Genomic DNA, 24,601 nt, shown 5'->3' with positions numbered 1-24,601 from the left:
CAGCAGAGCCTCCCAGTCCTTCCTGTCATCTATCAGGGAGGTCTTAGATGATAGCATGAGGGAGAGACTGGACAAACTGCTAACTCTGGATGAGCGAGAAAGGCCGTCAGGTCCTTCGAGACGAGTAAAACTCCCGCAAGCGACGGCTTACCGGTTGAGTTGTATTCGCCTCTGTGGGACTGGATGACCTAGACCTGCAAGAAGTATACGAGAGTATGCTTCTGGCCGGCAGCATGTCAGAATCCATGAGGAAAGGCAACATCACCCTCATCTACAAGGGGAAGGGGGAGAGGGCGGAAATCAGATATTGGCAGCCCATCTCATTGCTTAATGTTGACGACAAGATTCTGGCCAAAGTCATCGCCAGTCGGATCAAATCTGCTCTGGAGTTGGTAATTCACCCTGACCAGACCTGCACTGTACCCGGCGGAAGATCTCTGATAGTCTTGCACTACTCAGGGATACAACGCCTATGTACGGGACAGGAGGGTGGACACCTGCCTCATCGGCTTGGACCAGGAGAAGGCTTTTGACAGGATATCGCACACCTACATGATGGATGTGCTCTCTAAAATGGGGTTTGGGAGGGAATCTGTAATTGGATCAAACTGCTCTACACAAACATGAGTAGCGCAGTCTCAATCAATGGGTGGGAATCAGAAAGTTTTCCGATCCAATCTGGAGTCAGACAGGGCTGTCCTCTCTCCCCTGTCTTGTTTGTTTGCTGTATCGAACCTTTTGCTGAGTCCATTAGGAAGGATGTGGGCATAAGAGGGGTGACAATGCCAGCAGCAGAGGCACTCAGGTAACAACCTCCCTGTACATGGACGACGTCGCCGTCTTCAGCTCAGATCTGCCGTCCATTCGCAGACTGATGAGCATCTGCGACCAGTTCGAACTGGCCTTGGGAGCCAAAGTTAACCACGGCAAGAGCGAGACCATGTTCTTTGGGAACTGGGCCGACCGATCCTTTGTCCCTTCACTGTCAGGTCAGACTACCTGAAGGTGCTGGAGATATGGTTCGGAAGGGCCGGGGCGTGCACCAAAACCTGGAAGGAGCGAGTAGCCAGGGTACACCATAAAGTGAGCATGTGGGAGCAGCGATATCTCTCCATTGTGGGTAAGAACATGGTCATCAAATGCTAGGCGCTCACATTGTTGCTGTATGTATTGCATACCCCACTCCTGCGCCGTGGCGGTCACCCGAGCCATTTTCCGCTTTATCTGGAGATACAAAATGGACCTGGTCCAGAGGGACACTATGTTCAAACCTCTGGGTAAGGCCGGAGAAATGTACCCAACATCGCCCTCATCTTGATGACCACCTTCATGTGCGGCTGCATCAAGCTGTGCATAGATCCCCAGTATGCAAACACCAAGTGTCACTACGTGCTGAGGTTCTATCTGTCCCCGGTGTTGCGAAGGATGGGCCTGGTCACATTGCCATTGCTCCATCCAGTTGGACCGTGCTGTACCACCTATCCTTCATGGGAAAGTTTCTGCGGGAGAACACCTTTGACCACCAATCCATCAGGCAGTGCTCTGCACGGAATGTCCTTAAGGCCCTACAGGAAAAGGAGATGGTGGATCTAGTCAGATGGTTCCCCGAGCAGACCGCCAAAGTCATTTGGCAGAATGCCTCATCACCAGAACTTTCAAACAAGCACCAAGATGTAGCTTGGCTGGTGGTGAGAAGGGCCCTCCCCGTCAGATTCTTCCTGCACTCCCGGAGTCCCGCCCCCTCCACACGCTGCCCTCGAGGTGGCTGCGGTGGGGAAGAGACAGTTGCCCACCTCCTTCTGGAATGTGTCTTTGCAAAGCAGGTGTGGAAAGAGATGTAGTGGTTTTTGGCGAGATTCATCCCAAGCAGCTCTGTAACATAGGAGTCTGTGCTCTACGGACTGTTCCCAGGGATGCACACCGAGACGAACATCAACTGCTGCTGCAGGACCATCAATTCGGTGAAAGACGCTCTTTGGTCTGCCCGAAACGTGCTGGTTTTCCAGCGCAAAGAGTTGTCCACGACCGAGTGTTGCAGACTGGCACATTCCAAGGTCCAGGACTATGTGCTGAGGGACGCACTAAAGCTTGGGGTAGCCGCTGCAAAGGCTCAATGGGGAAAGACCACTGTGTAAGGTCCTCCCACCAAAGTGAACTGAGGGGCTGGATCCATGGAAAACCCCTCGGGGCTGCATACACCAAATATGTGTTTGCTTTAAAATGTACATGGCATGTAAAACGGAATGGAAGGGTTTTGAAGCAACTCACTCCTGTATTGAAGAAAACTGATTTCCTTTGCACTTTTTGGAATGTCAACTTGGTGCTGTTTTGAACTGTTTTGTTATGCATGTTTTACAGATTTTTATGAATAAAGTATATTTTTGGGGAAAAAAATCTCTCCATTTACAACACATGGACATGAATAGTGGGAAGATGAGTCATGGTTCCAGTATCTTATTTTAGGATCTGTTCGGGTACTCATGCTCACTTAGTTTGGCTAAACTTACTAAAATATTTCCCATGCTATGATTTCATTCTTGGGGTGGTTGAGGTGGCACTGACTGTCTGAATGATCTCCCTCTATGGGGTTTCTTGCCTTAGGTGTCAAAGAGTCTGTCTTTCATCACCCTTATCTCTGCCAACATCACCTCTACAGAAGCTTCTGAAAATCATGGGGCTTTGGTCATAGCAGATACCTCAGATCCTACTTCTCCTGCTGTCATTTGAAGCCTCTTCTTGTGTTGTCACACATTCTTTCTTTCACAAAAAACCTTTGTGCTTCTGGATGTGTAAGCTACAGTTAAACCCCATTCCCCTTCCTCCCAAGGTGGAGTAGCAGATAGCAGTGGAAATCCTACTTTTAACTCACTCTGCATAAAATGTTTAATTGGATCTTCATTTTTATTTCAGCCTTAGCCTTTGAGTAGCTACAGCAGATTCAGCAGAATGATACCAGGACTACAATGGTTAAATTATGAGGACAGGTTGCATAGACTAGGCATGTACTCCCTTGAGTATAGAGGATTAAGGGATGATCTAATTGAGGTGTTTAAAATGATTAAAGGATTTCATAGATAAGATGGAAATGGACTATTTCCTCTGGTGTGTGAATCCAAAACAATAATCTTAAAATTAGAGGTCGGCAAACACTTCTACACACAAAGGGTACTGGAAATCACAAATTCTCTCCACAAAAATAGGTCAATTGTAAATTCAAAACTGAGATTGATGGTTTTTTTGTTAGCTAAGGGTATTAAGTACTGTGGAACCAAGGCGGTAGATGGAGTGAAAATACAGATCAGCCATAGTCTAAATGAATGGTGGAACAGGCTTGAAGAACTGATGGCCTACTCTGGTTCCTAAGTTTCTTGCTGGGCCATTAAAACACAGATAATGACCAAACCTTTTTTTAATGTGTAAAAATATTATAGTCCTCAATGGATCAGTGAAATGTATACGTTGACATTCCAACTTCCTTGCCCTGGTGGTTCCAATGACATAGCCAGGTCAAAGTTTATTGCTCAGTCTCCCACTTGGCTGGAAAACTGCTTTTGTAACTCATCTTCAGCTCATCGAGGACTATATTTTAGAAATGTGACTCCCAATTTCAGAATAGAGCACAGATTGATGGAAGCTGAGAAAAAAACATGCAGGGCTAAATTCTCAAAACAAAAATTCAAATAAATAAAGCAAAAGGAAAGTAAAATTTAAATGAAGGGAATGCAGAAAGAATATTGAGTTATATAAAGTTTATTTAGAATTTTGTTAATATATAGGTTTCATAAGTGACAACAAAAATGCAAATGGATTAGCAGTGTTCAACACAACCAGTAACATCCTATCACAATCATACACAAGTCATAGGATGTCACTTCTATGAAAGTTAAAGCATTGCAGAATAAAGGTCTTCACCTCCCATATATTATTTATGTTGCAGGCCTCTTCTTGCACCACTCACACAGTTATAGATTAGCATAAATCAACTTTGTATCTTCATCAACAACACTTGCAGTGAATATGTCTACTTCACAGAAACTGAAATCTTGTGCAATTGCAGTTCTCAATTAACGCTTCAAGAACAATGTAAACCTCTAAATTCAGTGCTAATGGAATTAAAATAGTATAACGGCAAGTCAAACACCAGCAGCAGGTAGATTCTTAATTTCTAAACTCTGTGCAGGACACAAACTCAGCTTTCTGAATGAATACATTAAGGCCCTTACAGCAGCTAATCATAGTGCTGTAATTTTACTAATTGTACAGCAGAGTTAGCGAGTGTTGGTTATGAGCAGAGTAATTAACGTTTCATCATAGTTTTGGACAAAAAGATTTATGTTCTTCAAATTTTTAATACCGTTATAATGTCCCTGTAAATGTCACCACATGCACTTAACACTTGCATCAGTTCACACATTTTGATCTTGGCAGAATCCAGGACCTTGTCTGCTTTTCTTGTACAAGGTTAAGAACAACCTTTGTGCTAAGGCAGAGAGTTTGGAAACAACCAGCCGTTTCAGACCATTGACGTCATTATTTTTGTAAAGACGGCATATTTTTCTTCACTTTTTAATAAATATCTATACATCAAATAGGAGAGTCATACCTATTTTTTGGATTTTACGTGAAGAGAATGAAATAGGCAAATAGGAAAATAACAAACTGCAGTTCACTATTCTAATGATGGCTGCTGTATTTTTAAGCAGTACAGTAAGGCCTAACCATCAGCCTCAAGAAAACGAACATCATGGGGCAGGATGTCAGAAATGCTCCATCCATCAATATTGGCGACCACGCTCTGGAAGTGGTTCAAGAGTTCACCTACCTAGGCTCAACTATCACCAGTAACCTGTCTCTAGATGCAGAAATCAACAAGCGCATGGGTAAGGCTTCCACTGCTATGTCCAGACTGGCCAAGAGAGTGTGGGAAAATGGCGCACTGACACGGAACACAAAAGTCCGAGTGTATCAGGCCTGTGTCCTCAGTACCTTGCTCTACGGCAGCGAGGCCTGGACAACGTATGCCAGCCAAGAGCGACGTCTCAATTCATTCCATCTTCGCTGCCTTCGGAGAATACTTGGCATCAGGTGGCAGGACTATATCTCCAACACAGAAGTCCTTGAAGCGGCCAACACCCCCAGCTTATACACACTACTGAGTCAGCGGCGCTTGAGATGGCTTGGCCATGTGAGCCGCATGGAAGATGGCAGGATCCCCAAAGACACATTGTACAGCGAGCTCGCCACTGGTATCAGACCCACCGGCCGTCCATGTCTCCGTTATAAAGACGTCTGCAAACGCGACATGAAATCGTGTGACATTGATCACAAGTCGTGGGAGTCAGTTGCCAGCATTCGCCAGAGCTGGCGGGCAGCCATAAAGACAGGGCTAAATTGTGGCGAGTCGAAGAGACTTAGTAGTTGGCAGGAAAAAAGACAGAGGCGCAAGGGGAGAGCCAACTGTGCAACAGCCCCAACAAACAAATTTCTCTGCAGCACCTGTGGAAGAGCCTGTCACTCCAGAATTGGCCTTTATAGCCACTCCAGGCGCTGCTTCACAAACCACTGACCACCTCCAGGCGCGTATCCATTGTCTCTCGAGATAAGGAGGCCCAAAAGAACAGTAAACATTATAAGGACCATTAATAATTCAGTTTTTCCCTCTTCCTGTTTGAAGGTATTGTCTGTACAGGACTTAAAAAGACTAATTTAGTTAATCTGGATAACCCCAGTGTTTAAAAACAGAACACACAAGATCAGCATTTGCCTTGCAGAGGGCCCCTCCAAAGGGTTGCATTGGGGTGCCTATACATTTTGCTAGACATACTGATGAGTTGCACTAGCACACCAATGTTAGGGCTCGACTTTGCATGACTGTCAATGGGAAAGTCACTGCGGGGCTGCATAACATGTAAGGCAGAGTGATGTGTGTGAGCCCAGGGTTGGGGACTCTCCCATAGGCTGCATCGTTTGCAAGGTCTGGGGTCACACTTATTGGGATTTCGAGCCAAGTGCTGAGGACTGTTACTCCGGATCGGATCGGGACCTCGGACTGGTTTGGGACTCCATACAATTACTTATAGTTGCTGGATCCACCCCATAGTGTAAACAAGACAGACTCAGATACCATATTTCCTACATTACAAGAGTGAGCACACTTCAAAAGTAGTTTATTGGCTGCAAAGAGCTTTGGGATATTCAGAGGTCATGAGAGGCCCTCTATATATAAATATATGCAAGTTCTTCCTTTTCTTTATCACAAAACTGCTCTCAATTGAAAATCTAGTTAAAGTCCATCCATGGGAAAATGGTGCCGATTGGGCTGGTTGAGAGGTTGTCATATTGTGGTTCTGCATTGTTGTACTCTGACGAAGAAGATCTAAATACAGAGTCAACTGTTGGCTTTTCAGTAGCAGCCTGTGCCCCATTACGAGCCATTTGTTTCCCAGCTCACCACTGTGGTTGTCCTATTTGAATTTTGCAAACCGTATATTGTTGAGGAAGATCTAAGCTGCTCCTTTTCTTTTTGTTGCTAGTCAAAACCTCCAGTTGCCCAGCTGCTTCACAAACCACTGACCACTTCTAGGCGCTTACCCATTGTCTCTGGAGACAAGGAGGCCAAACAAGATCCTGATTAGGAGTATTCAATTATCCAACAGTCAGTAAAAGTTGCACGCTTCGCCAACTGCTACACTTAAGAAATATTTAATTATATCTATCAACATACCTGACACAAATCCCATAAATGCATTTAAAGGGAAGCAAGATAAGCACATGATGAAAGAAATAGAAGCAAATGCTGATGTGTGGCTCATATGGAGAATAAATGCCAGCAGAGACTAGCTGTCCTGTTTCTGTGATGTAAATTCTATGACTAAGGTCAGAACATGTGGAGTCAGGTGACAAGTAGCAGAATGGATAGCAAGCTGACTGCAAAACAATAAGCAGAGAGTAGGGTTTAAAAGTATTTAATCAGATTGGCAAATGATAGGAAGTGGTGTTCCACAAGGATCAGTGCTGGGACCACTCTTGTTCATCATTTATATAAATGATTTAGATCGAGAATCAGAAGCACAATTTCAAAATTTACGGATGATGGCAAATTGGGGGATGTGGTTAATACAGAGCAGGACTGTGACAATATACAGGAAGACATTAATAAACTTGCAGAATGGGGGCTGGATTTTGTCGAGCACCTGATGTTGGGCTTTGTGGTGGGGGCACCGGAAGACTGCTCTGGCAGCAGCCTGCCACTCGGCAACACGACCCAACTTTAAATATTTAAATAAAGGATAGGCTTACATTTACACACCTTTCACAGCGATCTTGCTGGCTGTCCACGATCTTCTGTGCGGCAGCCTGCTCTCACACACCTTCACTTTCCCATCCAGGGAAAGCTGGCGCCACCAAGGTGGGGAAGGGGGGAGCTTAGGCTTTTTAGTGAAGTTGGCGGGTGGGGGAAAAGGGGTGAACTCTGCATTTCTAGCGTGTGTGGGGGGAAGGGGTGACCTCTGCACTTTGTGCAGTTGTGGGGGCAAGGTCAGATATTAAATGTAAATGTTTGGGGCAGGTGGGGTGGGGGGGGGGGCAGAGGAACGGGGCAGCCATTTATTTTCTTTGTATGGGCTTGGGGAATGGGCCCGAATTCAATTTACAGTGTATTGTGGTTGGGGGGGGTGGGTGGTATGGGCTTCAACAGTGCAGGTCTGGCAGCCCTTTAAAAATGGTGCCAGCACCTGTGTAGTGGCAGCTGACACTGTTGCTGGTATCGCAAAGCCCACCCCTGCCATGTGATTGGGAGTGGACCAGGTTTCTTTAATAGACAACAGAATTATCAGTTTATTATAAAACAAGACTTAACCAGTAACGAAGCAAAGCATTAACACACAGATTGAAATATAAAAGTTCGCTTTTACCTTCGCCCCTCACTCTTGCACAGACGCACTCCCAGCGGCAGGAGAATAACACTTAGTCCTAGGGCTGTAATTAGCAAATAAACTTCAACATAGATAATTGCGAAGTCACACATTTTGGTAGGAAGAATAACGAGGCCACGTATTCCGCGAAGTGTCTAAATGGGGTAGAGGAATGGAAGGATCTGAGGGTATGCATACACAGATCAATAAAAGTAGTGACACAGATTAGTATGTTTGATAGGGTAGATGTAGAGATGTTTCCACTTGCTGACACGATCAGAACTAAGGATCATAAATATAAGATAGTCACCATAAATTTAATAGGGAATTCAACAGAAACTCCTTTACTCAAAAATCGGTTAGATTGTGGAACTCACTACCACAAGGAGTATCTGAGGTGATTAGCATAGATGCATTTAAGGGGAAGCTAGATAAACACATGAGTGAGAAAGGAATAGAAGAATATGTTGACCTGATTAGACGAAGAAGGGCAGGAGGAGACTCATGTGGAGCATAAAACTGGCATAGACCTTTTGGGCAAATTGTTATGACTGAGGCAGGAGGAGTGCATTGTTTTTATAGATCCAAAACACACACACAAACCGTTTAACCGAAAAATAATGATTTTCTCTTTACAGCTTTTTTGTTACAAAAAAACTCAAAAAAGAATATTTTGGCCAAATACTTGCTAATTCTTCAAGAAAAAAATGATATGGAAAGATGTCAGTTATCCCTTTTTGGTTAGGCGCCCCAAATATGCGTAGGTGGTTATCACTGGGATCTTTCTAGAACAGTTCTTTTCAGGAGATATTGAAGATCAGTTTGGCAGGCTTTTCAGGAGGAATGCAACATCAATTTCTCTATTTCTTACACTCGCTTCTAAGAGCTTCTCAAAGAGATGGAAAAGCTGGCAGGCTTTTCAAAGAGATGGAAGAGGGTGAGCTGATGGTGACTGCTCTCTTGGCTGGTTTTCTACAGCTGCCTTCAAAATAGTTCACACCCCAACACACTGTCCAAAGCAAAACCAAAAACAATATCTCAAGAGTCAAGCCTCCTAACCCCTATAAATCTTGACCCGTCACTTCTCTGCAAACATCCTCTCCAAGTCAAAAAGCCCCTGCTGGGTATTTATCTGAAGACAGGGGACTTCCATTAAGGGTTGTTTACAAACCAAGTCCAAAAGACCTTCCAATGACCTCTTTTCAATGACTTCAGTGAAAAAAACATCCGTGGAATCCTTTTCAGTTTTCCCAAATAAAACAATGTCCATAATTCTAAAATACGAGTCCTCAATAAAAGATACTTGACAAAATATGTAAATATGATGTAATTCTACATAATACTTAATAAAATCAATGAAGGATACAATCACCACACTCGATAATCCAGTTCGGTCATTGATACAAATTGGTTGAAATATGGCATGGCCAGTGATATCTCCACAATGCACTGCAAATTCATTACAAGATATATAAACACATTCTCACAGGCACACTGGCCTCAATTTTAGCCTGGAGGCGAGTCCTATGTTGGTGTGAAGAGGGGGCACGTTGCGGAGGTTGGAGGGGGGCGGTGGGGTTTGTGCTGTTGTGAGGTCAGGAAATCCAGAAGAATGGATTTCCTGACCTCACAACAGCACAAACCCCACCTCCAGAAGAATGGATTTCCTGATTGCCCTTCAGAATTTAACTGCAGGGCTCCTTTAATTTTTTCTCTCGCATACAGATATAATGATTAACAGGCTAGAGACCTTTTGGACAGGAAGCCTGCTTCACAGGGCTGAAGCCTAAGACAGCAAGTAGTTGTATTGGGGGAGTGAGAGAGATCACTGGGGGGGCGGGGTCCTGATCACAAGGGTGGGGATGGGGCTGGTGGAGAGACCCGATTGGAGGGGTGGGGTGTCCTGATTGCAGGAGGAGGGTCCAGATTGCAGGGCTGGGATCCCGAGGGATGGTCTGGGGCTGTTGCAGAGCACCGGGACAATGGGTTGGATTGTGTTTGGGGGTGGGGCCTGATCGTGGGGATGAGGGGCCTGGGGTGGTCTGGGGGAGGGTTGAATGCCAGTCTTGGGGGTGGGGGGGCTGTGGTCAGGTGGTCTGGTCTAATGGTGGTCAGGGGAAGGGGTGGGGCAGGAAGACAAATCTTGGTGGTGGAGGTTTGCAGGGTAGCTTGTTGGGCCTGGAGTCTCTTGCCCTTCCTGGCCCATAAGCTGTGCTGAAAAGGTGCTTAGCCTGTGGATTCAGCCCTTCTCACCTCCTTTCACTTGCTGGGTTTCTCAAGGCTTGGGAAACCTTGCTGCTGGTGCTTAAAAATAGAACAACTGATAAAATAATGGCAGGCAGCCTCATTATAATATTTAAGTGAGCAATCTGCTTCCCATGAGCAGGTTTATTGCCCACCCCTTGTTCTATCTCTGTTAAAACCAGAGGTGGGCAGGTACAAGGCAGATTTGGTCCCTGTGCCAGATTTTTTGCATTTTAACCTCTGACATGATGCCAAACCACCTGTTTTGGGGAGTTAAGATTCAACCTATTCTCTTGCATCTAGATTTCATTCTTGTGCCAAAACTGCACCGAGAAGGAAATCCCTCAGACAGTATCCGATGATTTCGGAACTCTGCTTTATTTCAGCTTAATGAAGTATGCTGCAGATTCATGTTTGGAGATTGATTCCTTACTTATGATGTGGGGGTGGAAAACTGGACGAAAATTATCATTGGGACACTCTCGCCCCCTTCCCAATGGCTGGTTAAGGCTGGTATGTTGGCAAACAGTTGACAGGACATTGCCTACCTGTTTCTTAGTCACACTTGATATGCTGCCATCTGACACCACAGTAAGTGAGAAATTGGGAGGAAATTAAGTTTAACAACAAGAACGTGTATTTATATAGCATGTCCCAAAGTGCTTCACAGAGTTATAATTAAAAAAGGTTGAAGAAAAACAGGTATTACATTACCATGGGAAAAATAAAGTTTCCTTCAAAACATATGTAAAAGAAGATGCTCGTCACACAAGACATTTGGAATTGATTTCCTCAAGAGTTTCCACAGCAGAGGCAAGGCTGACACTGACAAAGTTGCCTTACAGTTACCCTGCTAGAGAACCCTTAACTGAACAGTGATCTTTTCTGTTTCACATACCAACCATCCTTGCAAAGTCTGTGACTGGGGTTATTGTTAAAGATTAATATTTTTTTTTTAGAGTTAGAGATACAGCGCTGAAACAGGCCCTTCGGCCCACCGAGTCTGTGCCGACCATTAACCACCCATTTATACTAATCCTATATTCCTACCACATCCTTACCTGCCCCTCAAGAAAACGAACATCATAGGGCAGGACGTCAGTAATGCTCCATCCATCAATATTGGCAACCACGCTCTGGAAGTGGTTCAAGAGTTCACCTACCTAGGCTCAACTATCACCAGTAACCTGTCTCTAGATGCAGAAAACAATAAGCGCATGGGTAAGGCTTCCACTGCTATGTCCAGACTGGCCAAGAGAGTGTGGGAAAATGGCGCACTGACACAGAACACAAAAGTCCGAGGGTATCAGGCCTGTGTCCTCAGTACCTTGCTCTATGGCAGCGAGGCCTGGACAACGTATGCCAGCCAAGAGCGATGTCTCAATTCATTCCATCTTCGCTGCCTCCGGAGAATCCTTGGCATCAGGTGGCAGGACCGTATCTCCAACACAGAAGTCCTCGAGGCGGCCAACATCCCCAGCTTATACACACTACTGAGTCAGCGGCGCTTGAGATGGCTTGGCCCTGTGAGCCACATGGAAGATGGCAGGATCCCCAAAGACACATTGTACAGCGAGCTCGCCACTGGTATCAGACCCACCGGCCGTCCACGTCTCCGCTTTAAAGACGTCTGCAAACGCGACATAAAATCCTGTGACATTGATCACAAGTCGTGGGAGTCAGTTGCCAGCGTTCGCCAGAGCTGGCGGGCAGCCATAAATACAGGGCTAAAATATGGCGAGTCGAAGAGACTTAGTAGTTGGCAGGAAAAAAGACAGAGGCGCAAGGGAAGAGCCAACTGTGCAACAGCCCCGACAAACAAATTTCTCTGCAGCACCTGTGGAAGAGCCTGTCTCTCTAGAATTGGCCTTTATAGCCACTCCAGGCGCTGCTTCACAAACCACTGACCACCTCCAGGCGTGTGTCCATTGCCTCTCGAGATCAGGAGGCCCAAAAGAAAGAATATTCCTACCACATCCTCACCTGTCCCTATATTCCCCTACCACCTACCTATACTAGGGGCAATTTATAATGGCCAATTTACCTATCAACCTGCAAGTCTTTTGGCTGTGGGAAGAAACCGGAGCACCCAGAAGAAACCCACACAGACACAGGGAGAACTTACAAACTCCACACAGGCAGTACCCAGAATTGAACCCGGGTCGCTGTTGCTGTGAGGCTGCGGTGCTAACCACTGCGCCGCCCTATGTGCTACTGTTGACTAATATTGTTGACCATATTGACTAATGATGCCAATAAAGCCAACCAATACAATTGAAAAAATCAGACTGTCTTAAATAAACACAATTTTAATAGACAAAAATCAAATATTTAATTAAGTTCATACTTCAAACTCATGGATTCATTCCTCCAATGTACTTTGTGTGTTCAGTGCATTCTTCTAGGTTTACTTACATGAGTTGAAAACTGATGTTTTCTCTCCTAGTAGTATAAAATTACTCTGTTGATTTTCTTTGTTTCCTTTAGTTTATAATCATGTTAATGAGGGTGTGGCTGTTTAAATTATATAATATTAAAATTAAAATAAAATATTTCAAAAGATGGTTTTTCTCTCAGGTTGGGGGATCAATGATGGGATGATTTTATCATACAATAGCTTTTCAGTGAGGTATGAGCTTGGTATCAATAGATTTCACAGGTCTTGAACAGCTTAGCATCATTTCAGGCAAAAGGTTTTTTTATTAGATACCAGCTGGTAAGTGATTGTTGACATTAATCTCAGTTTACATTGTTTGAGGAGTCCGATAATGCTGACCACCCAAGGCTTCAGTAAAAGTTTGTCTTTAGCATGTAATCTCTGCTAAAGTGGACTCAAGTTTTTAATCTGCTGCTTATCGCAATTGCTTGTTCTACTAATGCTGACAACAAATTAAAATGTCCATTTTGTGACACAGGCATTGTCTGCCGTGTTTGGTAATGCCGTGTTGAATAGTTACTTATGAGACACAGAGATACAATCTGAAGCTTACCTTTTCCATGAGGCTTACAAATGGCTTTGTCTTGTAAAATAAAATTTTGGAGCATATTATAGCCTTTTTATGCTGCAGAACTGCTCTATGTAGTGATTTTATAACAGTGTATGCTCAGTTGTTCCTGGCCAATACAACCTTCTGGATCACTGGAAAAGTTCTGTGCAGAACAGAAAGCGATTTGCCTTATCACTGCCTTGTACAAGTGGCTAAAATGCTGTGTTCACTGGGGACTAGAAAAAGTGCTAGCCTTTGTTGTGTTGACTATATATTGTGGGAGGTACTGTATTCTCCAGAGAAATATACCTCTGCTTGTGGGTCTCAGAGATTCAGGAGGACACTTCCACCAATGTGGAGCAATATCAGTAGTAAATCAGAAAGTAATGGGAGCATTAGAGCAATCCACAATAAAGGGAGCAAAGCAAGATTGTGTTTGTAAATAACGAAGCAAACAGCGACATGAATATTATGCCATCAGTGGTGTCTGGAGTTATACTTTTTTATTTCAGATAAATATTTTACAACTGGATTGAGAAAGTTGCAGCAGCTGCAGCAGCAAACATAATAGAACAGCAGAAAAATGGACAGATTAATACTTATTCCTCTAGGAGCTGAACCTGCCTGAATGTTCCGCAATGTACCAATGCTCTAAGCTAGTACAGCATTCACTAATATTTCACAGCTGTGAAACGTCATTATAGTTTGGCATTGCATTAAGTGAACAGTACCCTCAGTATACATCAGGCAGTACAAATTGGTATGCATTGTACCCATTTTTCAGGCTTAAAACAGTGCAATAATGACAAATTTAATAGTGTAACGGCTCATTTGTGATTTGCGTGTGCATTCGCTTCACTGCTAAATTAATCAAGGCCTTTTATGAGACCAATATTGAAATGAGGGTCTGCACCCATTTCAGAACCCATCTGCTAAATTCCTTAAGATATACAGTGGCCCAACCAATGGTCCTATTGGTAATTGCATAAGGCCATTGAAGAAACCATCAGGAAAGTTCTTTATGCTTTCCTCAATGTACAGTCAGAATGAACCTCCCCATTAATAGTGTAAACCTCTACTGACCTACGGTCACCACCCTCCTGTTCTCCTCACTCACCTGTCCTAGGAATTATCTGATGGCCATTGCTGGCAAGGCAGGTGGCAAATTGGTCCTCTTCGGCACTGCGAGCTGCCTCTGGAGGCACCACAGGGCTTGGACACTTGCCCCGATTATTAAGATGAGGGTTGCAGATCAATTTGAGGTGATCCTTGGACTGACCTTATCAGGCAGGTGCCTCAGTCACCTTAATAAGAGCAAAATACTGTGGATGCTGGAACTCTGAAATGAGAACAGAAAGTGCCAGAAACACTCAGCAGGTCTGGTAGCATCTGTGCAGAGAGAAACAGAGCTAATGATTCAGGTCTGTGACCCTTCATCAGAATTCTGCCTCAGTCACCTTCCCTGTTTCATGCCCATAGTCGGGCTCTGATTAATTTCTACCCCCGGGTTTTGCATCATTTTTCTACAACAATTTACATGTCTATAGCTCTCCTCACATAGGGAGAAAAAAAGTCTTAAAGCACTTTTCATATTGGTGGATTAAAGTGGATGCCAATCAAGAGGGAAAGAAGGACAATACAAGATATGAGTTGGAGGAGGATTGGAAGGCATGGGCAAAGATTAGACTTTGGAAAACAGAGAGGGAGGTGGCAAGGCAGCTGAATTTAGAGAGGTAATGTCAGAGGGCAGAAACATAATAGCTGAAAAAGTGATCACTGAAGTTGGAGCAAAAGAGGAATCGCTTGATGTCAGAGGAGCAGAGGACGGGTGCCAAAAATAGGCTAGAGGAAATCACTGAGGGTGAGACGATAAAGAGATTTTAAAGTAATACGAGGAGCTTAAAATCAATTAAGTGAGACACAGTTTGACATTGACAGAGGTGTTGGGAGTACCTGAGGATCTAGGTTGCAGCATTCTGTGCACTCAGTTCACAGCTCTTCTCAATTTCCAGCTTTTTAAAAAAATAATTTAGTGCTTTAATCAAAATTTTTTTCTGTCCTACTTTCTGGACTAGAAACAAAAGGAGCCTCACAGAACGGCTCATTCTTTTCAGTGTGATGTGCTCTGAAACTTGAAATGTCTGGGCCACAGGACATAGAGCAACTGTCTTAATGAAGATAAATTGGTTCCACATGACCAATGCATACTAAACAAGCCAAATAGTTAAACAAATCAAATTTGAGCAAAATCCTCTGATAGAATTAAAGTGAGTTTCAGGTGTGGGGGATGGATATTGGGAATTAAGCCTATTTTGGAACAATTTTAGAAAGCCAGTATTACAACATTAAAACAGACCGATCTAAAGCCTCAATTGCCATGCAGACTCCTTGGTCATTGTGCTAAGTTTGTGGTGCAGTGGATGTTGTATCTGTTGCAATACAATGACCATGCTCCCCAATGCCTACTCTGCTGAAAGTAGTCATGTTGGAGCATGCTTTCACAGGTACTGCTACTCTTCCAAAAACTCATCCAAATATCTGTTATTCATGTGTGATTCTGGACAGTCAGTGTTGGCGTGAGCCACCGTGGGCATCAAAGTATTGCTCAATCCCTCCTCACATCACCACGATAACACAAGCCACTGAATAGCCATCAAGAGTGGGAATTGTGGCTGATTTTCCCTTTCCCTAGCCCAGGGGAACTTAAGTCAATTTTTAACTTTATCAGTCCTGCTGCATCTGCGATCAGCTAAAATAGCACCGAGCAGGAACTGAACCAAGGACATTCCTGATCTGTTCAGTTTTAAAAGTACTGTATACTGCTGAAGTTTTCCAGTATCAACTCCCATTGTGCAGATTTTACCAGGTTGAAAACAAACATGGAACAAATTAGTCAAATATTACATTTAAAGACTCATTTAACGATAAACTTAAAAGTTTGGCTCACTCTGAGTTCTAATTCAGTCGCTTAGATATAGGGTTCAAATCTTTGAGTTTCACAAAGTAAAATCTGAACCCAGTTCCTGGAAACTGTCAGACTGGTAAACTGTCACGAATTGGATACACCCATTTCCACACTGTCATGGATTGGATACACACTGCCCTCTGAAATGGCCTGACAAGCCACTCAGTTGTCAATGGCAATTTGCGATGGGCAACAAATGCTGGCCTTGCCTGCAATGTCCACATCCCCTGAAAGGATAAAAATACCAAATAAACGTAAAAACACAAAAATACTGTCTACTGTTTTGGTGATGGGCACAGCTAGCAGTGACGCTGCTGTGGCAATACTCTGCTCTTTTTAATTGTTTTACTTCAATAGCACATTGCATGACCGATCAAAGAATGGATTTATCAGGCAAATAAATGCAATCATTTTACGGAGAAGTTATATTTTTGTCATGATGAGAAGTGTCCAAGTAAATGAACAACATTTAGTGCTCTTACTTCTCATTGACAAAATGCCACTGTAAACTGGGCAGACATTCCATGCTGCCACCTCTGTGTGGTCTGACCTAAGTTCACTGATGCAGAGCAGAGAGCAAATCATTCAAGACATTAGGAACAATATGGAAGGTTAAATTAAATTACACAGCTGGTTACATCTGAATGCCTTTAATTCTTCCCCTTGTCAATGCAATGCTGGTAATGTAGTAATTAAAGTGTAATGGGGTCATTACTCATCTCCAGAAACCCCACTCCTCGCAAACCAACTCCTGCCTTTTCACTAGCCCTTTCAGAATCATCCATGCCGCACACTCCCTATAAGTCTCAGTTGCTATAAATTTCAAAACTATAAATTCTAGTTGAGTACTCAGGCAGAAACGTGATAATTCATCACGGTCTATTTTCTAGGCCAGGCATGCTTAGTCAATCTCTACTCTGTTATACAGCTCTGTTTACTGCCTTTACCAGGCTTGTTTACTTTAGCCCCAATTACACTTCCAGCATCTTTTTATGCCACAGGTTTGTGCCTGGTCAAATCCATGCCCTGCATTGAAATACTGTGCTGGATTGTAAACCATTGTGTCTGTGCAAAAATTAACAATTTAGCATTGTGCTTCATGGTGGTATCATACTGCAGTTTCAGTGCTATGTTAACAGCTATCCTGTGTGACACCTCTTCTGCCTCTGCTTGATGTTGAAACATTGGCATCTAGCATTCCTGATTCACTTGTAGATTAATGAATAGCATGGCTTAGCATTAAGTAAAATGGCTCCAGTTTGGTCCCTGGTTCTGTGCTGGATTTACAGCAATGGTTAGAATATAATTCAGATGCTAAAATTGGCCTCAGAGTCCTTCAGATTAGGAAAGAAGAGAATCCGCAAGGGTTCAAATATTTGCCTACTATCTTGTGACTCCTTCTAGATAGTGAATGAATGTGCACATCAGATAAGGACAGGATTGGCTATGTTATCTTCCGCTGTGTAAAGGCTCACACAAAAATATTGCAACTTGATTGAGATACTGTCGGGCTGCTGGTGAGCTTGAAGTCAAACGCCAGCAGATGCAGCACTTTCAGGACAGTAGAGGAGGGGAGAACAATTGGGCGGAAAATAATTACTGGTCCCCTCATGCCACATGTTTATGTTATTGACAAGAGTACGCACACTGCAAGTACTTCTACTGCAAGCTTCACTCGTCACTTATTATAACTCTTATTCACAAGTATCACCTGTACAGGTTTAAACAACTGAGTAAAACCTACAATGTGAAAAACGTGAAAGCTGAGAGAGTGAATTTTTATAAAGATTTCGCATGAGTTCAGCCTACTCCTAATGATGAAATGAATACTTAGAAAATCAAGAGTGGGATGAATTGGACAAATAGACCTTAGCATCCAATAAATGCTGGCCTGGCCAGTGACGCCTACATCCCATGAATGAATAAAAAAAAAAAATTTGAACTGCGTACATGTCTGCAAGACCCTGCACCATCTTGCACCAGTGATTGAATCTCACAATTTGGATGCTCACATGCTGTGAAATAACAGTACATTGCATTGAAAGTAATATAGGTGGCTCACCAGTCTTCAAACCAGGAAACATGATATGGTACATATACATATATGTATTGGAAAAACTTTGGAAGAAAGTGAGGTATTCGATTTTATGTTATTATAAAAGGATATTGACACACACTTTCAAAGTTCTGCCATGTGAAAGAGGTATAATTCATATCAGTGGGAAATAATATCTCATTTCAACATTGGACTTCCAATGAAAAAGTTGTATTTTAATGTAGAAACAACATTTTGTGGAAAAGTGATGCATATTTCCTTTTAGTTTGGTTCCTAATTATTAATTCTTGGATGATTGTTGTACAGATTGATAAATGGCTAAGGGTGTTCTGGGTGAAGCACTGATAATCAGAATCTCTTGGCTCTTTTTACTAAACTGCGTTTTTTTTTTATTCTTTCATGGGATGTGGGCATCATTGGCTAGGCCAGCATTTATTGTCCATCCTTAATTGCACTTGAGAAGGTGGTGATGAGCTGCCTTCTTGAACCACTGCAGTCCATCTAGTGTAGGTACACCCACAGTGCTGTTAGAAAGGAAGTTCCATGATTTTGACCCAGTGACGGTGAAGGAATGGCGATATGTTTCCAAGTCAGGATGGTGTGTAGCTTGGAGGGGAACTTGCAGGTGGCAGTGTTCCCATGCATCTGCTGCCCTTGTCCTTCTAGGTGGTAGAGATCATGGGTTTGGATGGTGCTGTCGAAGGAGGTGTGGTTGCTGCAGTGCATCTTGTAGATGGTACACAATGCTGCCACTGTGCGTCTGTGGTTGAGGGAATGAATGTTGAAGGTGGAGGATGGGTGCCAATCACGCAGGCTGCTTTCTCCTGGATGGTGTCGAGTTGTTGGAGCTGCACGTAATTAAGTTATTCAAATGCAGCATTTTACTTCATTTAAGGATAAAGCCGTATGATAGAAATTAGATTGTGAAGAATTGCTTTGGTTAATATGTGCACTGAAATTGTAAACACATACATTTTGAATGAATTGGCAACATTGCTGAACGTAGCAAACAGAGAAATTCTTCCCTCAATTTCACTAAATCAAAAAATAAATTGTTACTTTGCCTTGTAGATTGGAAAAATCTGCTTACCGTTGATGCAAAAGTGCCACTACCTCAAATGGTAGATTTGAATGTCCATAAACCAATGACTGCACTACTATGGTGTCCTTTCTGAGTTCCTGAAAGGTCACTGGCATCAAAGTTGAGAGCAGTAGTGATAGTGTATCGTGAATGGTTGACTCTTCTTGCAGGTCTCTGTGGCCCAAATGGTCTATCATTATTAAATCCTCACTGTAAGCCTGTGTCTTTTCATGCCCGGTTAACTGATTCAACTTGGAATAGTGTCTGCTGGGAGTTATGCAGCAACTATTCCTCTGCTCTTCTGGTCGGTCAATGCAATGCACTAACTTATGACCACAACCAAATGCTCTTGGGTGGAAAGCTGTCCTCGACTACTAACTTTATTTACCATCATAGTTATACTTTTGAAATCTTTCCCTTCACTAAACACATCCATGCCGGATCTGACTTGGAAAAGCAACAAAGAACAACAAAGAACAAAAAACAGTACAGCACAGGAACAGGCCATTCGGCCCTTCAAGCCTGCGCCGATCTTGATGCCTGCCTGAACTAAAACCTTCTGCACTTCCGGGGACCGTATCCCTCTATTCCCTCATTTTTGACTTGATTGTGTAGCTGTTGATGGCTGCTTGAGCTCGCCATTAATGATCCTAATAAGACCTCAAGAAGTAAAATTCAGACTTTTATTTTCATCATGTTTCACAAAGATTCATTCATCCCTTTTTTGTAGGGAAAAGGACCATCAGAGAAGCACTAAACATGGTCAAATAATCTGTAAGTGATTTCTACCAATATTACACAATTTTTTACTCATTTTCTCACTAAAATCAGCAGAGGGAAGAAAATATGGCCCTTTCCAAAAATTAACACTGATAAAGTTACAATCTTGGCAATCATTGCTATAATTTATAATCATCTGCCTGTTCTAAAGAATTTTTTGGTTTGTTTAAATTTTCCAAACCTACCCCAGCCTTTGGTTTTGCCCCCGGACCTGCCATGGGGTGTGTGGATCCAAATGTTGAGTGGACAAGATGAACCTTCTGGTTTTGACTGATTGCAATCACATCTGCTCCATTCTCTGAATCAGACTCCAACTCCTGCCAATAGACCGTGGGAAACATCATAATGTTAACCCATACAAAGCAGTAATAAAATAAAGCAAGAAAGACTTGCATTTATATAGCACCCTTCATGACCTCAGAATGTCCCAAAGCACTTTACAGTAAATTTCTTTTGAAATATAGTCACTGTTGTATTGTAGAAAACATGGCAACTGATTTGTGTCCAACAAGCTCCCACAAACAGGCAATGTGATAACAGTCAGATAATCTGTTTTAGTGATATCAATTGAGGGATAAATATTGGCCAGAACACTAGGGATAACTCCCCTACTCTTTTTTGAATTCGTGCCATCGGATCTTTTATAGCTACCTGAGAGCACAGGTAATAAACCCATACAAAACAATAATGAAAGAAAGTAATCATTATCATCATAGATTTTTCCAAACGTTAGAGGTCCAGAACTGAAGGTGGCCTTGATATCAAGCCATGCTCCTTTGATTAGCCATCCAGTTTCTAAATTCAATATGTTCACAAATCTGTGATTAAAACAGATTCTACTGATAAAACTATTTTTTGAAACTATCCATGATGGATTTCTGCTAAGTTCTGCACATTCTAGCCTTAATAAACAGCACTTGATACTGAAGCAAAATCTGAAAATTCCCCTTTTGTTCCATCTGTGTTTTGTTTCAAAAATGACCTTATAAGCTACACTGTATGCAAATTATATGCACAGTCATTACTACAATGAAGTTTGTCTCGCACAAAGCATTTCCAATACAATGGCAGTCGATGATATGTAATTTTTCAAAATCAATTAGAAACATGGGATGTCTGCCCGAAACTTGCTGGTCTTCCAGCGCAAAGAGTTGTCCATGACCGAATGTTGCAGACTGGCACATTCCAAGGTTCAGGACTACGTGCTGAGGGACGCACTAAAGCTAGGGGCAGCTGCGGCAAAGGCTCAATGGGGAAAGACCACTGTGTAAGGTCCCCCCCACCAAGGTGAACTGAGGGGCTGGATCCATGGAAAACCCCTCGAACTGTAGCCAGAAAATACTTGTTTGCCGTAAAATGTACATGGCATGTAAAATGAAATGGAAGGGTTGTGAGGCAACTCACTCCTGTATTGAAGGAAACTGATCTCCTTTGCAGTCTTTGTATTTGATTTGGTGCTTTTTGGAACTGTTTTGTAATGTACTTTTTACAAATTTTTATGAATAAAGTATATTTTGGAAATAAAAAAAAAGTGATTGCAAATCACTGATATACTCATTTTTAGGGAGTTAATTTAGGTGATGCTGGATTCACCAGGGGAAATCTGCACGTTGGTGGGGGCTGGAGTGTAGGGGGAGGAAGTGGAAACAATTTCTGTGATAAGATAGACCAAAATAAAAGGGGTTTTTGCAGAATGTATTGCTCACTTGCAAGTTCAATTTATTGAAATTCCAAAGTGCAGAATGGAAAATATCTTCAACATATCATGTCCTGCTAACAGCACGTTCCACTTATGAGGTACATAATTCTTTGAAATTTGCAGCATAGGTAGAACAGCACCTAACTTATCATGTTAACTGATAAATGATCTTATTTTCCACCTTTTCAATTTGCTTCTTAATTTTTGTCGGGGTACATTTTCATAGCTGACAGCTGACATCTAGTACCACACTCAACCAACCATTCTTCAGGTGTGACTCTGGACAGGGAATGTTGGCAAACTGTTTAATTGTGACAAGTATTAAATCTGAACACAGTGTTGTTCTCCAGGGACACAAACAGGTACATGCAATGTATGTAACTACAACACTTCTTATTTTGTAGGGGCATATTAGTAAATAGTGAGGTTTTTACTTGTTATTTGGTCTTGGTGGACCCAGTAAAATCTGACTGTAATTGGAGACTATAATGTGAACTGAGCATACACAACATTGGTGACCAATGTTTGCTGAGCTGCATGAGGCTCTTTTATAGCTGAAATGTAATATATTATAGCTGGCTAAACATTCAAAAAAATGCAATGATGAATAAAACAAACAATGCAATCAGTAAAACAGTCAATGTCCCTTTCGTGAAGGAATTGCAGAGAGAGGCAGGGGATGAGTGAGAAAAAGGGGGAGATGGGTAGGGAATGAGAGAGAGACCAGAGAGTGAGAGGTAGGAGAGAGAAATTATTAGTTTGTTTTTCTCTTTTAGTTTATGGTAAAGTAATTGCAAAGTTCAGTTTCTTCATAATTATTGTATTGTTAGAAATGAATATGAACTCATTCTTTGATTTCATATTTGTCTCTATAATTGGAAGGAATGTGTACAATGTCATAGTTGTTGACTATATCCTGTAGCCTTCGTCCTTTGCAGCAGGGATAGCCACTAAAAGCGGGAACTGCAGATCCCTTTCCCCCTCCCTAGTCCGACTACACTGAAGCCAATCGTAGCACCACCACAGCTGCCTGCCTGAGATCAGCTAACTCAGCACAGGCCCATCAAAGGTGGCAGTAATTTAAACTTCCTGGTGGAGCGCTGTTTAACCCAGCGCATTTATCTAGTAAACTATCAGGGCAGCAACATAATAATAAAAATCCATTTTTGTTGGTCACATGGGGCGGGCTTTCAATTCTGGGGTTGGAACCCCGACTTTGTGATTACTTCTGGGTCCCGACCCCACAACACTGTGGCAATGCGCATGCGTTGAAAGTTTAATTTTCAAATTACTTAATTGGCCCAGAGTTGCATTCGCCACCCAATTAGTGGCGGCGGAAGCAGGAAGGAGGCAGGAATCAGGCAGCAGTGGGCCCGATTTAAAGGGCAGGCGGCAGCCATTGCTAAGGTTGCCATTTGTCCAAAAAATGGAAGGAGGAACAGAGCAGAGAGCAGTGTGCAGGGAGGGCCCCTATGCCAGGGTAGCCCTCCGTTATTCTGATGTCTCACTGGAGGTGCTGCTGGAGGCGGTACTGACGCAGAAACATCCTGTTCCTTGCCAGTGGCAACAGAAAGCCTACAAGCCCAGCAAGAGGGCATGGCTGGAGATGGCTCATGACGTCAGCAGCAGAGGAGCTTTGAATGGGAAGTGGGCACACTGTAGGAAACATTTCAATGACCTTCTCAGATCTGGAAAGCTGAGTCCAAAGAAAGATCCAGATGGCATGCATCCCGGTCACCAGTCACCAAAATGCAAAAGAGAGGGGCATCCTGAGGGCAAATAGAGTTCTCCTGACCATGGGAGAGATGTGTGCTCAGCAGCCTTGATGCCCCTTAAGCATAGCTCAGAACCTTAGTGCTGTTGGACAGGAGGCTGGAGTGCAGACTGCAGCAGCATATGCAAATGGAAAGTGGTAAGGGAGAGAGGTATTGTTTTAATGGAATTTTTCTTCATCTTGCAAGCCAAATGGGAGTTGAATGCCAGGGGGAATGAGAGGGCACGCCTGGATGATGGGATGCCACATCTCACATCGCTGACTCACTTTGAGGAGCTGGCCCTTGATGTAGCTAGAGTGCCAAGCCACAGGCATGCTGGGGACAGATAAATGGGAATCTGCTGTAGACAGGGTGAAAACATCTCACTATTTGCAAGTTCAGGGGATGCAAGGCAATGCTCCCTGTGCAACTAGCTGTCCATGCATAAGCGGTCAGCTCATTATTTTGATTCCCGATCTCTCTTCATCACTTTGGAATCATAGTGTTGGTGTGCTTGTGAAAATCATTCTGATAAGCCACTGCTTTCCTACATTGCCAATGAGTGTTAGTGTGAGAATGCTGTAGAATGTGTTAAAAGTAAAATTTTATCACTTAAGGTAAGCTTGCAATTTATTTTCTAAAATCAGATTGGCTGTGGCATAGGAATAGTTTGAACAGTATATTGACAACTGTGAACATTGCTTTCATTTACTAAAAATTTCTATGTCCAGTATTAAATTTCTTACGTTCCTTGAACATTAAAATGTTAACAATAATTACTTTAGAAATGCCCGATTTTGTAGGAAAATAACAAACCCTTTTATAGCCCAACCTAGTTCAGGAAAAGTGTTAAAGTATGTCATCAATAATTTAATTATTTTCACTTCCATGCCTACAAGAGCACACTTCAGATAACTGTTACTAAGAACAGAGAGGGGGTTGTCTGTTAAAAGAATTCCCCTTTATTCTTCTTCTATACATAATTGTGAACTCTGTGCAACATATGCTTTACATTTGGCATTCTCCTTCCTTGCAGAATTTGCTCTTGATTTCAGCTTCAGTAGTGACTGATGGATTCTGGACTTTAACCAAGTACTATGTGTTCTGCCAGCTCCTGTACTA

General features: G+C 42.9%; 1 protein-coding gene across 4 annotated transcripts in view; it reads right to left on the bottom strand.

Annotated features, from left to right (window-relative positions):
- The window catches only part of dlc1 (DLC1 Rho GTPase activating protein), a 527,354-nt gene that overhangs the window by 347,850 nt on the left and 154,903 nt on the right, over positions 1–24,601 (bottom strand). For 3 of the 4 annotated variants that reach the window (XM_068034855.1, XM_068034845.1, XM_068034837.1), the window contains exon 4: positions 20,212–20,343. The exons of the other annotated variant lie outside the window; for it this stretch is intronic. In XM_068034855.1, the coding sequence (XP_067890956.1) occupies positions 20,212–20,343 (132 nt within the window). The remainder of the gene's footprint in view (positions 1–20,211; positions 20,344–24,601) is intronic. 4 annotated transcript variants of the gene reach the window in all.

The sequence above is a fragment of the Heterodontus francisci genome, chromosome 1, assembly GCF_036365525.1.
Source record: "Heterodontus francisci isolate sHetFra1 chromosome 1, sHetFra1.hap1, whole genome shotgun sequence".
Taxonomy (NCBI): domain Eukaryota; kingdom Metazoa; phylum Chordata; class Chondrichthyes; order Heterodontiformes; family Heterodontidae; genus Heterodontus; species Heterodontus francisci.
Note: the sequence above shows the minus strand (reverse complement) of the source record. Positions and strands in the feature narration are given on the sequence as shown.